The sequence below is a fragment of the Ovis canadensis genome, chromosome 1, assembly GCF_042477335.2.
Source record: "Ovis canadensis isolate MfBH-ARS-UI-01 breed Bighorn chromosome 1, ARS-UI_OviCan_v2, whole genome shotgun sequence".
NCBI classification, from domain to species: Eukaryota; Metazoa; Chordata; class Mammalia; order Artiodactyla; family Bovidae; genus Ovis; species Ovis canadensis.
The window spans coordinates 165,107,978-165,121,774 of NC_091245.1; the positions used below are offsets into that span (position 1 = coordinate 165,107,978).

General features: G+C 36.8%; 1 protein-coding gene across 1 annotated transcript in view; it reads left to right on the forward strand.

Annotated features, from left to right (window-relative positions):
- Positions 1 to 13,797, forward strand: part of EPHA6 (EPH receptor A6) — a 975,318-nt gene that overhangs the window by 800,871 nt on the left and 160,650 nt on the right. Inside the window, exon 13 of the mRNA XM_069550620.1 lies at positions 9,000 to 9,125. Coding sequence (XP_069406721.1) covers positions 9,000 to 9,125 — 126 coding nt within the window. The remainder of the gene's footprint in view (positions 1 to 8,999; positions 9,126 to 13,797) is intronic.

Sequence of the window (13,797 nt, forward strand, 5' to 3'; positions counted from 1 at the left end):
GATTTTTTGTTTTCCTGTTATTGAGTTGTATGAGAGGCTTGGAAATATATTTTGGAAATTAATCCTTTGTCAGTTGTTTTATTTGCTGTTATTTTCTCCCATTCTGAGGGTTGTCTTTTCACCTTGCTTATGGTTTCCTTTGCTGTGCAAAAGCTTTTAAGTTTAATCACGTCCCACTTGTTTATTTTTGGTTTTATTTCTATTACTCCAGGAGGTGGATCATAGAGGATATTGCTTTGATTTGTGTCATCAAGTGTTCTGCCTATGTTTTTCTCTAAGAGTTTTATAGTTTCTGGTCTTACATCTAGGTGTTTAATCCATTTTGAGTTTATCTTTGTGTACGGTGTTAGGAAGTGTTCTAATTTCATTCTTTTGCACGTAGCTGTCCAGTTTTCCCAGCACCATTTATTGAAGAGGCTGTATATTGTATATTCTTTCCTCCTTTGTCAAAAATAAAGTACCCATAGGTCCATGGATTTATTTCTGAACTTTCTATCTTGTTCCATTGGTCTATATTTCTGTTTTTGTGCCAGTACCATACTGTCTTAATGACTGTAGCTTTGTAGTATAACCTAGTGTCAGGAAGCTTGATTCCTCCAGCTCCATTCTTCTTTCTCAAGACTGCTTTGGCTACTCTGGGTCTTTTGTGTTTCCATATGAATTGTTAAATTTTTTGTTCTAGTTCTGTGAAAAATGTCATTGGTAATTTGATAGGGATCCCACTGAATTTGTAGACTGCATTTGGTAGTATAGTCATTTTTTACAATATTGATACTTCCTACCCAAGAACATGGAATATCTTTCCATCTGTTTATGTCATCTTTGATTTCTGTCATCAGTTTCTTATAAATCATAAACGGGAGATAAATTTTGTCAAAGGCTTTTTCTGCCTCTGAGATTATCGTATGGTTTTCATATTTCAATTTGTTAATATGGTCTATCACATTGATTGATTTTCATAAATTGAAGAATCCTTGTATTGCTGGAATAAACCCAACTTGATGATAGTGTGTGAGCATTTTGATGTGTTGCTGAATTCTGTTTGCTAAAATTTGGTTGAGGATTTTTGCATCTATGTTCATCAGTGTTATTGGCCTGTAGTTTTCTTTTTGTGTGTTGTCTTTGTCTGGTTTTGGTGATGGTAGCCTCATCAAGTGAGTTTGGAAGTGTTCATTCTTCTGCAATTTTTTGAAAGAGTTTTAGAAGGATAAACATTAGCTGTTCTCTAAATGTTTGATAGAATTCTCCTGTGAAGCCATCTAGTCCTGGGCTTTTGTTTTTTGTGAGACTTTTTTTTTTATATCACAGCTTCAATTTCAGTGCTTGTAATTGGATTGTTCATAATTTCTATTTCTTCCTGGTTCAGTCTTGGAAGATTGAACTTTTCTAAGAATCTGTCCAGTTCTTCCAGGTTATCCATTTTATTGCCATGTAATTGTTCATAATACTCTCTTATTATCCTTTGTATTTCTGCATTGTCTGTTGTCCTCTCCTTTTCCATTTCTAATTTTGTTGATTTGATTCTTCTCTCTTTTTTTCTTGATGAGTCTGGCTAAAGATTTGTGAGTTTTGTCTTCTCAAAGAACCAGCTTTCATTACAGTTTTATTACAAAAGAAACAGCTTTTCATTACTATTGTTTCCTTCATTTATTTCTGCTCGGATCTTTATGGTTTCTTTCCTTCTACTAATTTTGGGGGGTTTTTGTTCTTTTTCCAGTTGCTTTAGGTATAAAGTTAAGTTGTCTATTTGCTGTTTTTCTTGTTTCTTGAGGTAGGATTATATTGCTATAAACTTCCCTCTTAGAACTGCTTTTGCTGCATCCCATAGGTTTTGAGAATCTGTGTTCATTGTCATTAGTTTCTAGAAATTTTTGATTTCCCTTTTGATTTCATCAGTAACCTGTTGGTTATTTTGAAACGTATTGTTTAATCTCTATGTGTTTGTGTTTCTTACAGTTTTTTTTTCTTGTAATTGATATCTAGTATCATTGCATTGTGGTTAGAGAAAATGCTTGATATGATTTCAATTTTCTTAAATTTACTGAGGTTTGATTTGTGACCCAAGATGTGGTCTATCCTGAAGAATGTTCCATGTGCACTTGAGAAGAAGGTGTATTCTTCTGCATTTGGATGGAATATCCTGAAGATATCAGTGAAATCTGTCTTATCTAATGTATCATTTAATACTGTGTTTTATACTAATTTTCTGTTTTGATGACCTGTCCATTGGTGTGAGTAGGGTGTTAAAGTCTCCTACTATTATTGTGTTACTGTCAATTTCTCCTTTTATGTCTGTTAGTGTTTGTCTTATGTATTGAGGTGTTCATATGTTAGGTGCATAGATATTTACAATTGTTATGTCTTCTCTTGGATTGATCCCTTGATCGTGATGTGGTGTCCTTCCTTATCTCCTGTAATCTTCTTTATTTTAAGGTCTATTTTGTCTGATATGAGGATTGCTACTCCAGCTTTCTTTTGCTTCCCAATTGTATGGAATATATTTTTCCATCCTCTCACTTTCAGTCTATAAGTGTCTTTGGGTCTGAAGTGGGTTTCTTGTAGAGAGCATATATATGGGTATTGTTTTTTTTATCCATTCAGCCAGTCTCTATCTTTTGGTTGGAGCATTTAATCCATTTAAAGTAATTATTGATATATATGTTCCTGTTGCCATTTTCTTCATTGTTTGGGGTTGATTTTGCAGATCTTTTTTCTTCTCTTGTATTTTTTGACTATATAAGTCCCTTTAACATTTGTTGGAAAGCTGGTTTAGTGGTACTGAATTCTTTTAACTTTTGCTACTCTGAAAAGCTTTTTATTTTTCCATCAGTTTTGAATGAGATCCTTGCTGAGTATTGTAACCTTGGTTGTAAATTCCCTTTCCCTTTCCCTTTCATTTCAAAAGGAAATGTAGCTTTCCTTTCAATACTTTAAAAATATTCTGCCATTCCCTTCTGCCTGCAGAGTTTCTGCTGAAAGATCAGCTGTTAAGCATATGGGATTTCCCTTGTGTGTTACTTGTTGCTTCTCCCTTGCTGCTTTTAATATTCTTTCTTTGTGTTTAGTCTTTGTTAGTTTGATTAGTATGTGTCTTGGCATATTTCTCTTTAGATTTATCCTATGTGGGGCTCTTTGTGCCTCATGGACTTCATTGACTATTTCCTTTCAGCTATTTTCAACTATAACCTCTTCAAAAAATTTCTCATACCCTTTCTTTTTCCTTTCTTCTTCTGGAACTCCTGTAAATGGAATGTTGGTGCATTTGATATTGTCCCAGAGGTCTCTGAGACTATCATCATTTCTTTTCATTCTTTTTACTTTATTCTGCTCTTCATAAATTATTTTCACCATTTTATCTTCCAGCTCACTAATTCGTTCTTCTGCTATAGATATTCTGCTATTGATTACTTCTAGAGTATTTTTAATTTCAGTAATTGTGTTTTATCTCTGAATGTTTACTCTTTAATTCTTCTCGGTCTCTGTTAATTGATTCTTGCATTTTCTCCATTTTGTTTTCAAGGTTTTGATCATCTTTACTATCATTATTCTGAATCCTTTTTCAGGTAGTTTGTCTATTTCCTCTTCATTTATTTGGACTTCTGTGTTTCTAGTTTGTTCCTTCCTATGTGTAGTACTTCTCTGCCTTGTCTTTTTTTTTAACTTATTGTGTTTGAGGTCTCCTTTTCCCAGGCTTCAAGGAAAGTTGAATTCTTTCCTTGAAGAAGATTGAATTCTTTCTTCCTTTTGGTTTCTGCCTTCCTAAGTTTGGCCCAGTGGTTTGTGTAAGCTTCCTATAGGGTGAGATTTGTGCTGTGTTTTTGTTTGTTTTTCCTCTGATGGGCAAGGGTGAGTGAGGTGGTAATCCTGTCTGCTGATGATTGGGTTTGTATTTTGTTTGTTGTTTAGATGAGGCATCCTGTACAGGGTGCCACTGGTGGTTGGGTGATGCCAGGTCTTGTATTGAAATGGTTTCCCTACAGTGAGTTCTCACTATTTGATATTCCCTAGGGTTTGTTCTCTGGTAGTCTAGGGTCTTGGAGTCAGTGCTCCCACTCCAGAGGCTCTGGGCTTGATCACTGGCCAAGAAAGAAGATTCCACAAGTGGTTTGTTATGGCATTCAGTGAGATTAAAACAAATATCCAAAAACAAGAAACCAAAGATGAACCCCAGACAAATAGTAGTTACAAAATCAGGCAAATAATAGTTAAAATAATGGAATATACACATATACATATACACCCATGAGCAAAGTCAAAACAATCCAACAAAAATAAAGTACAATAGATTGACCAGGTGAACAAAGGAAATCAAAAATTGTATTTACCAGTTAAGAACAAAACTAACTAAAGCACAAACTGGAAAACAAAACTAAAGCAAGGTGCCAAGTGGGGAATAAAGCAATGAAAACAAAACTAACAAATATGTTGAGAGGAAAAGAAAGGAAGAAATGAAAGAAGGAATAAATAGGCAAAGTTAAATAGAGGTAGATGAAGAAGATTTATATACATTAAAGACTAACTGCAAGGGGGAAAGTACAGTAGGAAAGGCAAACAAAGGAATAAAGGTAGAAAATTTTAATAGGTTTAAAACATTAAAAGTTAACATTATAAAAAAAATTATAAAAAAGAAAGTGGAAGAAGAAAAAGGAAAAAAAACAAAGGTATACACCCATAAGTAAAATAAAAACCGTCCAACAAAAATAAAGTACCATAGGTTAACCTGGTAAACAAACAAACAAAAAAATTATATCTACCAGAACAACACTAACTAAAGTACAAACTGGAAAATGAAATTAAAGCAAGGTGCCAATTGGGGATTAAAGCAATGAAAATAAAACTAACAAATATGTTGATAGGAAAGGAAAGAAAAGAAAGAATAGATATGCAAAAGTAAATAGAGGTAGATGAAGAATATTTATATACATTAAAGATTAACTACAAGGGGAAAAGAGTAGTAGGAAAAGCAAACAATGGAATAAATGTAGAGAAAATAATAATAGATTTTAAAAATTAAAATTAAAAAGAAAAGAAAAAGGGAAAACTCCACAGAACTGCAAAATCCCAATGCAGAGGCAGAGGTTTATAACAATAAAAAATGTGACTGAGAAAGAAAAAAAAAAAGCTCAAAAACTTAATTAGATTTTATAGTGTCAATAACGGAGAAGGTGATGGCACCCACTCCAGTACTCTTGCCTAGAAAATCCCATGGACGGAGGAGCCTGGTAGGCTGCAGTCTGTGGGGTCGCTGAGGGTCGGACACAACTGAGCGACTTCACTTTCACTTTTCACTTTCATGCATTGGAGAAGGAAATGGCAGCCCACTCCAGTGTTCTTGCCTGGAGAATCCAAGGGACAGGGGAGCCTGATGGGCTGCTGTCTATGGGGTCACACAGAGTTGGACACGACTGAAGTGACTTAGCAGTGCCAATAAAATCAACAACTACAACAGAGGGGGAAAAGGGGGAACAAAAAGGAAAAACAATCCAAAAGAATCTTCAGAACAAGTCAAAACATAAGAATAATAAATGTTTTTCTTGAGTCACTGCTGTCAGAGTCCTTTCCCTCTCTGGGAGTCACAGTCCACCTCACCTCTCTCGGATGCACTCCAACATGGTGTTGATCTCTGGACCTGCTGTGGGGGCAGCTCAGATTCTAACTTGGTTCTATTCCTGTGTGTTCTTGCCTCCATTGTCCACAGCTATCAAAACTAGTGCATTTTATTTTTTGGGAGCTTTCAGTGACCTTTTATATATTCCATAGACACAGAGTCTGCCTAGTTGATTGTGTGGATTTAATCTGCAGCTTGTACAGCTGGTGGGAAGGTTTTCAGTCTTCTTCCTTATCCACACTGTCCATGGTTTTCAATTGTGGTTTTATTTCCACCTCTCTGTATGGGTCATCCACTGGGGTTTGCTCCTGAGACTGCCCTGGAGGACTTGTGAAGACCCTGTGAAGGCCAGGTGTGGAGACGGTGCAGCTGCTTGGGTCGCAGGGATTCTGGCAGCATCAGGTACTCAAGGGAGTTGGCAGCTAGGGCAGCAGGAAATAGTGCTTTAGAAGGGTATGGCAACCAGTATTGGCCAAAACACTCCAGTATTCTTACCTAGAAAACCCTCCTGTCTCCCTGACAGAGAAGCCTGGCAGGCCACAGTCTACAGGGTCGCAAAGAGTCGGACACTACAGAAGTGACCCTGTGCACACAGATGCAAGACATTTTTTGTCTGTGGCAGCTCTGCCCCAGTGAGCGTTGAGCATGAAGGCGGCGTGGCTGCTTGGCTTGTGGGGACCCTGGAGGCAGCAAGTGTACAAGGACTTGGGCTGCCTCCATGGCACGAGTTATGGCCCTATCAGAGTCTTTTTTTTTTTTAGCCTCTTGTAACTGGTGATTAGAAGGCCTCTTTGGCCAGTCTTTCTCTGTAGCTCCACCTTCAGGCACTTAGAGGGCTACCTTGCTGGGATCCTTCTCTGTTGTTCAGCGTGTCAGGCACATAGAGGGGCCCCCCTGTTTGGGGTCCTACTCTTAGATCACCGCATCAGGCACTTAAAGGGGCACCTTGGGTGGGGTCCTATTCTGTAGTTCAGTGTGGCAGGCATTTGATGGGCCAGCCTCTCTATTGTTCAACCAGCAATGCTGGTGTGTGGGGAGAGAAAGACTATGGTGATGGCTCCACCCCTTCCGTGTGACTCAGCAGTATTGCCTTGCTTCCATGGCTGCCTGGCTTTCCTCCACAGGCATTTCCCACCACAATGTCCTCCCTCACATCCCCTCAATCCATCTCTCTGCAGTCAACAGCAGCCCTCACCCTGGGATTATTCCACAATCCCTGAACTCCAGCTCCCAGCAGCTGCACCTTCCAGGGAACCTGCGTCCCTGTCCTGAGTTTGTATGGCTGTGGCAAGGACTGTCTGATTCTCATTCCATTTACGCTGCCACAGATCAGCTGTTTCACTCTCAGTCTCAAATGTTTTCTCCTATGACTCAGACAATTGCCTGGATGTGGGAATCGGACTTCTGCTTTAGTTCCCCCACCCGCCGAGGGCAGGTCCAGTCTTACTAACACTCCTGCTTTTCCCCCTAGTTCCTTCATCCTACCAAGATTTACATGGTTCTATACGTTCTTTTCCACTGGTCAGGTATTCCTGTCCTCTCTCAACTGGTGTTCTGCATGAACTTCTGTGTCTGAAGGTGTATTCCTGATGTATCCATGGAGAGAGATGTACTCCATGTCCACCTACTCCTCTGCCATTTTGTTCTCTTTTGCCACACCTTTTAATGGTTAAGAGACTCCAGCTCTGCTGGGTCATTTTACTAAAACTCCATAGAATCCGCAACAAAACCAATTTATTCACAGTATATGATACTCTCTCTAGGCTTTCTTTAATCCAATGCACAATATATAGGCCTCAACCATTAACTTTCATTATAACTTTGTCCTTTTGTAAAACAAACAAACAAACAAACTCTAAAGATCTGAGAAATGCTGCTTTTTCTTTAGCAACAACTTCCTCCACAGTAGCAAGATATATAGAGTGTGGTATACCAGATCCCTGTAATCCTAGTTAAAGTTAAAAGAAAAATCAAAATTTTAACTTATTTTAGGGGTAAAGTTTGTATAAAAGAACAGAGTGAAGTCTTTTCAAAAATGTGTGCCCTAAGTCCATTCAGTCTTGTCTGACTGTGTGACCCCCATGGACTATAGCCCACCAGGCTCCTCTGCCCATGGGATTTCCCAGGCAAGAGTACTGGAGTGGGTTGCCATTTCCTCCTCCAGGGGATCTTCCGGACCCTGGGATCAAACACGCATATTTTATGTCTCCGTCTTTGTCAGGCAGGTTCTTTACCACTAGGGCCACTTGGGAGGTCCTTTTCAAAAATATGGCACTTTCTAAATTTGAACTTGTGGAAGGAGAGATCCATAGGAAAACTGCTGTTCCTGATAAGGGTTTCAGAGGTCTCAAATGAGATGTGTTTCTTACAACCATCAGGGTACCTTGATTTTAGGGTATTATTGTGATTTAAACTTACGTGTACCATATCAGTTACCAATGCATTAATATTGCGTTTATATTATACTTTCTTCTGAATGATTTTAGTGTCCTTTAGGTCCTTGAGACACCAAATTGTAATGCCACTATTCCAAAGTGCGAGGTTTCTAATTCACAATCAGGAGATCATGATCTTCCAAATAGGAAGTGGCTTATTATTTATTTTTAATCTTTAGTGTAAAGACTGTCCTGGGAGTCCACCAGCTGTGTGATATCACTTTCCCACCCCAGTCCTCAGTTCTTGGTCTGTAAAACATGGAGTTTTTGACTGGATGATCTCTGAAGTCCTTGGTAGCTCTGACATTCTTTTCGTCTGTGATTCATTATATTATTTAAAACTTCCACGTAGTTTACTTTTTCTTGTTTCTTTCTCAATAGCATTCTTAAAAGTGAAAAAGCATGTGGTTCTACCTTTGCAAACTCTTATGTCTGGTCCCTAATTAAGCAAATTAAGAAATGTGTATGTTGTTTCTCTTACCACTGTTTCCAAGATGTATGTAGTTATTGTATGGTATAGAAGTCTTCTTGATTTTAGGCTTTCATACTGGTACAGCTGAAGTAAGGCACCATTCCTCATAGTGCAGCACACATCTCAGATCCTATTGTGGCTATTTTCTGCATATCTCTATCGCATGTGGAGGTGAATTCTGTAAACAGGCAACATCAATAACATTTATATCCCCTTTGTCAAATGTAGGTTTAGAAATTTATCCTAGTATTCTGGTGCTTCTAACCCTCTTTAATTGTAACTAGATAAGAGTAACTTTCTTTTCAAAAAACTAGGTTTATTTCATAAATTTATGAATAAAAATGCATTCCATTCCTTGTAATTACATAACTTCCTTGTAAGGTTTGATGTCTTTGTTGATTATAGGTTTTGTTCCAGTTAAATGATCAACAGCTTTTCCACAAAGAAGATTTTTTGATTAATGTCCATTTTTATCTCTTAAAAGGATCCTTCCCGGCCATTGGGGTGGAAACGTTCTGCCCCAGCTTCCTGAGGGCAGGGTTTTTAAATAGCCTCCAGGCCCCGCATCCAGCGCCAGGGGGAGGATCTTTGCCCCCCAGGATTCCTGCTGGTAGGTATTTCAGGTGACGTTTTCTGCCACCAGATACAGCAGTAGAACTGTGCTTACAATTGACAAACCCGCAATACAGAAATAAATATTTCTGAAATATACTGTTGAACAGAAGTGCAAGTGGCTTTTTGATTAATAGATGCAGAAACCACATTTGTGATACATAATGCTCCAAGAATAATGTGAAGGAAGTGGAAGAAGCATCTGTAAACTGAGCATCTCAGTGTAGTGCTGCCTCTTTCTTCTAGGGAAGATTTTTCACAAATAAAAACAAAAGATTCAGGTCCCAAATTTGTGACTCAAGAATAAAACAAGGTCGAATTTAAGACACTTTACCACTTGGAATTGGCTAGAAAAGAGAATTTAAAACTGAGTTTTATTAACTGAAAAGTAATTCTTTATTTATAGTTTACAGAGATTTAAGTAAATTTCCATTTCACTAAAGAAAAATGATTTGAAAAAAGTGAGAAAGTAGCAAATGTGACATTTAACATTAGCAAAAAGACAATTCTGAGGAAGAAAATTAATGCACACTTCCCTAGAAATATCAATCTGACCAAAACCATATTTTATAAATGAAGAACAATAAAATATAGGATATTCAACCTTTAAAAATATAATTTCAAAAGTAAATCACTTTGTATATTATCCTTAGTATTATGATAATCATAAATTGTCTTATTATTGTTATTTTGTAAAATATCCAGCTTTCTTCCTCCCTTTTACATGAAGCATGCAAATCCATTTTATATGTGTTTAGAAAAATGGAATTAAGATATTGATCCTTGAATTTTTATCATAATTCTTGTGGTTTTTATATCATAGATAATACTATGCTACAAATTACGGTAATGATCCTATATTTTCACGAGGGTGACCCAGCCAGCCAAATAATGGGAGCGTTTGAAAAACTAGGGAAGAAAATGGAAAAAAAATCTCATCATGCAAATTTCTTACTTTTCTTAACAAAATTATGCCATCAAAGCCTAAAACTATTACACTGACATTTTTCATTTGCCTTTCAATTACCCTTGCCTACTTTCAGTTACTCTTGCCTACAAAAAGTAACAATCCATAAGTATGCTTCCATGTCATTTGGTTTTATCATTGGATAATTACTAAAGTGGCCAACAATGCCATGGATAAAGTAGGGACCAAAATTATATGAAATAAAAATTAGCAATTATTATTCTCATGAGATGAGTGTGATGCCACCCTTTTTTTCTCTCTAGAACAAAGTGGTATCAGTTGCATAGAAATTTTATTGTTGTTGGTGGCGGTGGTGGTGGTAGTGATGGTAGTGTTGCAAAGAATTAGAAATAGAAGTCTGTATAAACTGAGCTCTCAGAGTTAACAGCAAACATTTAAAAATGTAGCTTTCATATATATTATTAAGATTTCACCAATTGGAATTGGAGAAATGAATGGATGATTTGTATTTTGATAGTTTAATCTTTAACTCTTAATGACAAATCTTGGTGGATTTAGGTATGTTTAGCAGAAATGACAATATGAACTTCAGTAGAGACTTGAATTATTCAACATTACTGGTAAAAGTGATAACCCTTGTCATTTAGCCACTGAGAATGATAGAAGCAAGATAGTGTTTCTATAACATATACACAAAAACAACTTTCCAGAGAGGAATCTAAAAGAACACTGGCACTCTGTTCGTCTAAGCTTTCAGCCAAATTCGCCTCCAGCCTTCATGGGAGAGAAAACTCAGTTCAGTTTTCATTACTTACATACAAATCAGGTATAACAAAATTGCTTCATAAAAAAAATTATAGATCTAAACTTGTTCCTATTCCCTCAAAGTGAAATTAACTGAACTGACTTTTTCTGGCTTATATCACTTTGATAAGTGATCCCTGTATACTTTCTCTGATATTTTTCAGTAATCACTGCTATGATTTCAAAGATAATTCTTATCCTCTTTCATTCAGCTATAGTTTATTTCCCAAGAATTTGCTGTATAAGTTTGTGTAAAGAAGGGTGAAGCAATGATCATGAGAAGTTTTTATTGTTTCATGTTAAAAAACTAAACTATTTATTTGTACCTACAAACTGAGTGACTCTTAGGGGTTTAAGACATCATTTGAGGACACAAAGCACTCCTTCCTTTAACCTGTATCATGGTACTTTTAAAAAGCTGGCCAGAGGATGATGGCTACTGAGCAGAAATTAATTTTCTTTCTACCAATTGGTCATATGTTGCAGAACTTTTAGGGTCTCATAGATATTCACTATGTCATTCAAAGAATCAGAAAATCTCTTCTAATTATGGTACTAATTTAGTCCCCATTTACTTCCTTAATCAAATTTAAATGAGATACATGATTATGCCCTATATAAAATAGGTTATTTGCATTCATGTCACACTGTTCTACTAAGGAACAATATTTTTGCAATGTTTTTACGCTAATGACAAAAGAATCACTGAATCATGAGAACCAGAAAGCAAACAAGCCTGAAATCTGTATTTATGTAATGTCAATTGTTTCTATGACCTTTCTCATTTCTAGAAGGATTGTAGTAAAGGGTTATTATTCTTCATTTCAAATAGAGAAAAATACCAGGAAGTGATGGGCTAAAAATTGAATACCAAATATATTCATATATTATTGCAGTGCTTTTCAAATAGTAGTCACTCAGTGAAGTAAGAAAATCCCAGGAGAGAAGGCAGGAAGAGTAGGGAGGGGAGCTAAGACAAGCAAAGTGGATGGGGAAAGAAAGGAAAAATAATTATAAAAAGACATAAGTGAACTTATTTTTTTTAATCAAACTCTTCCCCATTGTATTCCTCCCTATTAAATTCAAATTCTATCTCCTTGAATTAATGTCCCTCTTGGAAATAGGTCATCCATGTATAATCTACAATGATAAAGTTGGTCTCTTTGTTCCACCTAGTTATTCCTTTGATTTATTTCTGTAGTCAAACAGTATTTGAAAGTGAGATAGAACATTTTGTATGCCGTAGTGTATTGATTATACATAGGGTCTTAGACTGATGACTCACCTTAGGACAGACTCTACCTTTACACTTTTGATGGTTTCATATGCTGACAATAAACAAAGAAAATCAGAGTAATGGCATTGTTGAGAAATAGAATTATTTACGATAATGATGATGCAATAATATTTGGAAGACGCACTGGTCCAATTTTCCCAGAGTTACAGCAATAACTCTGACATCATGTGACATCTTAAATTTATATAAGATCCAAACATTATAATGTGTCTTGAAAACTTATTTATAAAATTTAAAGGCATATTCATTATGCTCAGATGGTAATGCCTTAGGTTGAGGTTGAGTTTGATTAGCTCAAAAAATCTACCTTACACTTTTCTAACAGTGTTATTATGGAAGACTTGATGCTATTTTTCATTAATGAGATAATTCATATATATAGATTAGATTCTAGGCCAAACCTAGATATATACCTTAAACTAAGAAGCTTTTTAAATTATGAGTAAAGTCCAGAAAACAGCAATCACAGAAAGCAGTCTAATGTGGAATTTAGAAATAGATAAATTCTAAAAGAAAAAAATCAATGTTGAAAGTCTTCCTAATACTCCCTTTGTGGTTAGTTTGGAAGCTCTTTAATTGTTGAGGGGATGGTCTTCTGAAACACCATCTCAGTTTGTCTACCTATGCTTTAAATATAATGCTATATATAAAACACCTTTTTTGAGATTTTTACCTGGTTGGATGGCATCACCGACTCAATGGACATGGGTTTGGGTGGACTCCAGGAGCTGGTGATGGACAGGGAGGCCTGGCGTGCTGCAGTTCATGGGGTCACAAAGAATCTGTCGAACACGACTGAATGACTGAACTGAACTGAACTTGCCATACGTTAGATGAGGTAAATAGCTTTCTTCACCTTGCTTTGCCGATTTTGTGAGACTTCCTGTCTGTTTACTCTGAGTCAGTTTAAAAAACAACTGTGAACACATGAGGACTCAAACACCAGACTTGCAATTATTAGGTATATCAGTTCAGTTCAGTCACTCATTCATGTCTGACTCTTTGCAACCCCATGGACTGCAGCCTGCCAGGCTTCCCTGTCCATCACCAACTCCCAGAGCTTGCTCAAACTGATGTCCATTGAGTCAGTGATGCCATCCAAACATCTCATCCTGTCCTCCCCTTCTCCTCCTGCCTTCAAACTTTCCCAGCATCAGGGTGTTTTCCAGCGAGTCAATTCTTCACATCAGGTGGCCAAAGTATTGAAGCTTCAGCTTCATCATCATCCCTTCCAATGAATATTCAGGACTGATTTCCTTCAGGGTTGATTGGTTGGATCTCCTTGCTGCCCAAGGGACTCTCAAAAGTCTTCTCCAACACCACAGTTCAAAAGTATCAAGTTTTTGGTGCTTAGCTTTCTTTATAGTCCAACTCTCACATCCAAGCATGACTACTGGAAAAACAACACCTTTGACTAGACAGAGCTTTGTTGGTAAAGTAATGTGTCTGCTTTTTAATATACTGTCTAGATTTGTCATTGCTTTTCTTCCAAGGAGCAAGTGTCTTTTAATTTCATGGCTGTGGTCACCATCTGCAGTGATTTTGGAGCTCCCCAAAAATAAAATCTGTCACTGTTTCCATTGTTTCCCAATCTACTTGCCATGAAGTGATGGGACCAGATGCCATGATCTTCGTTTTTTG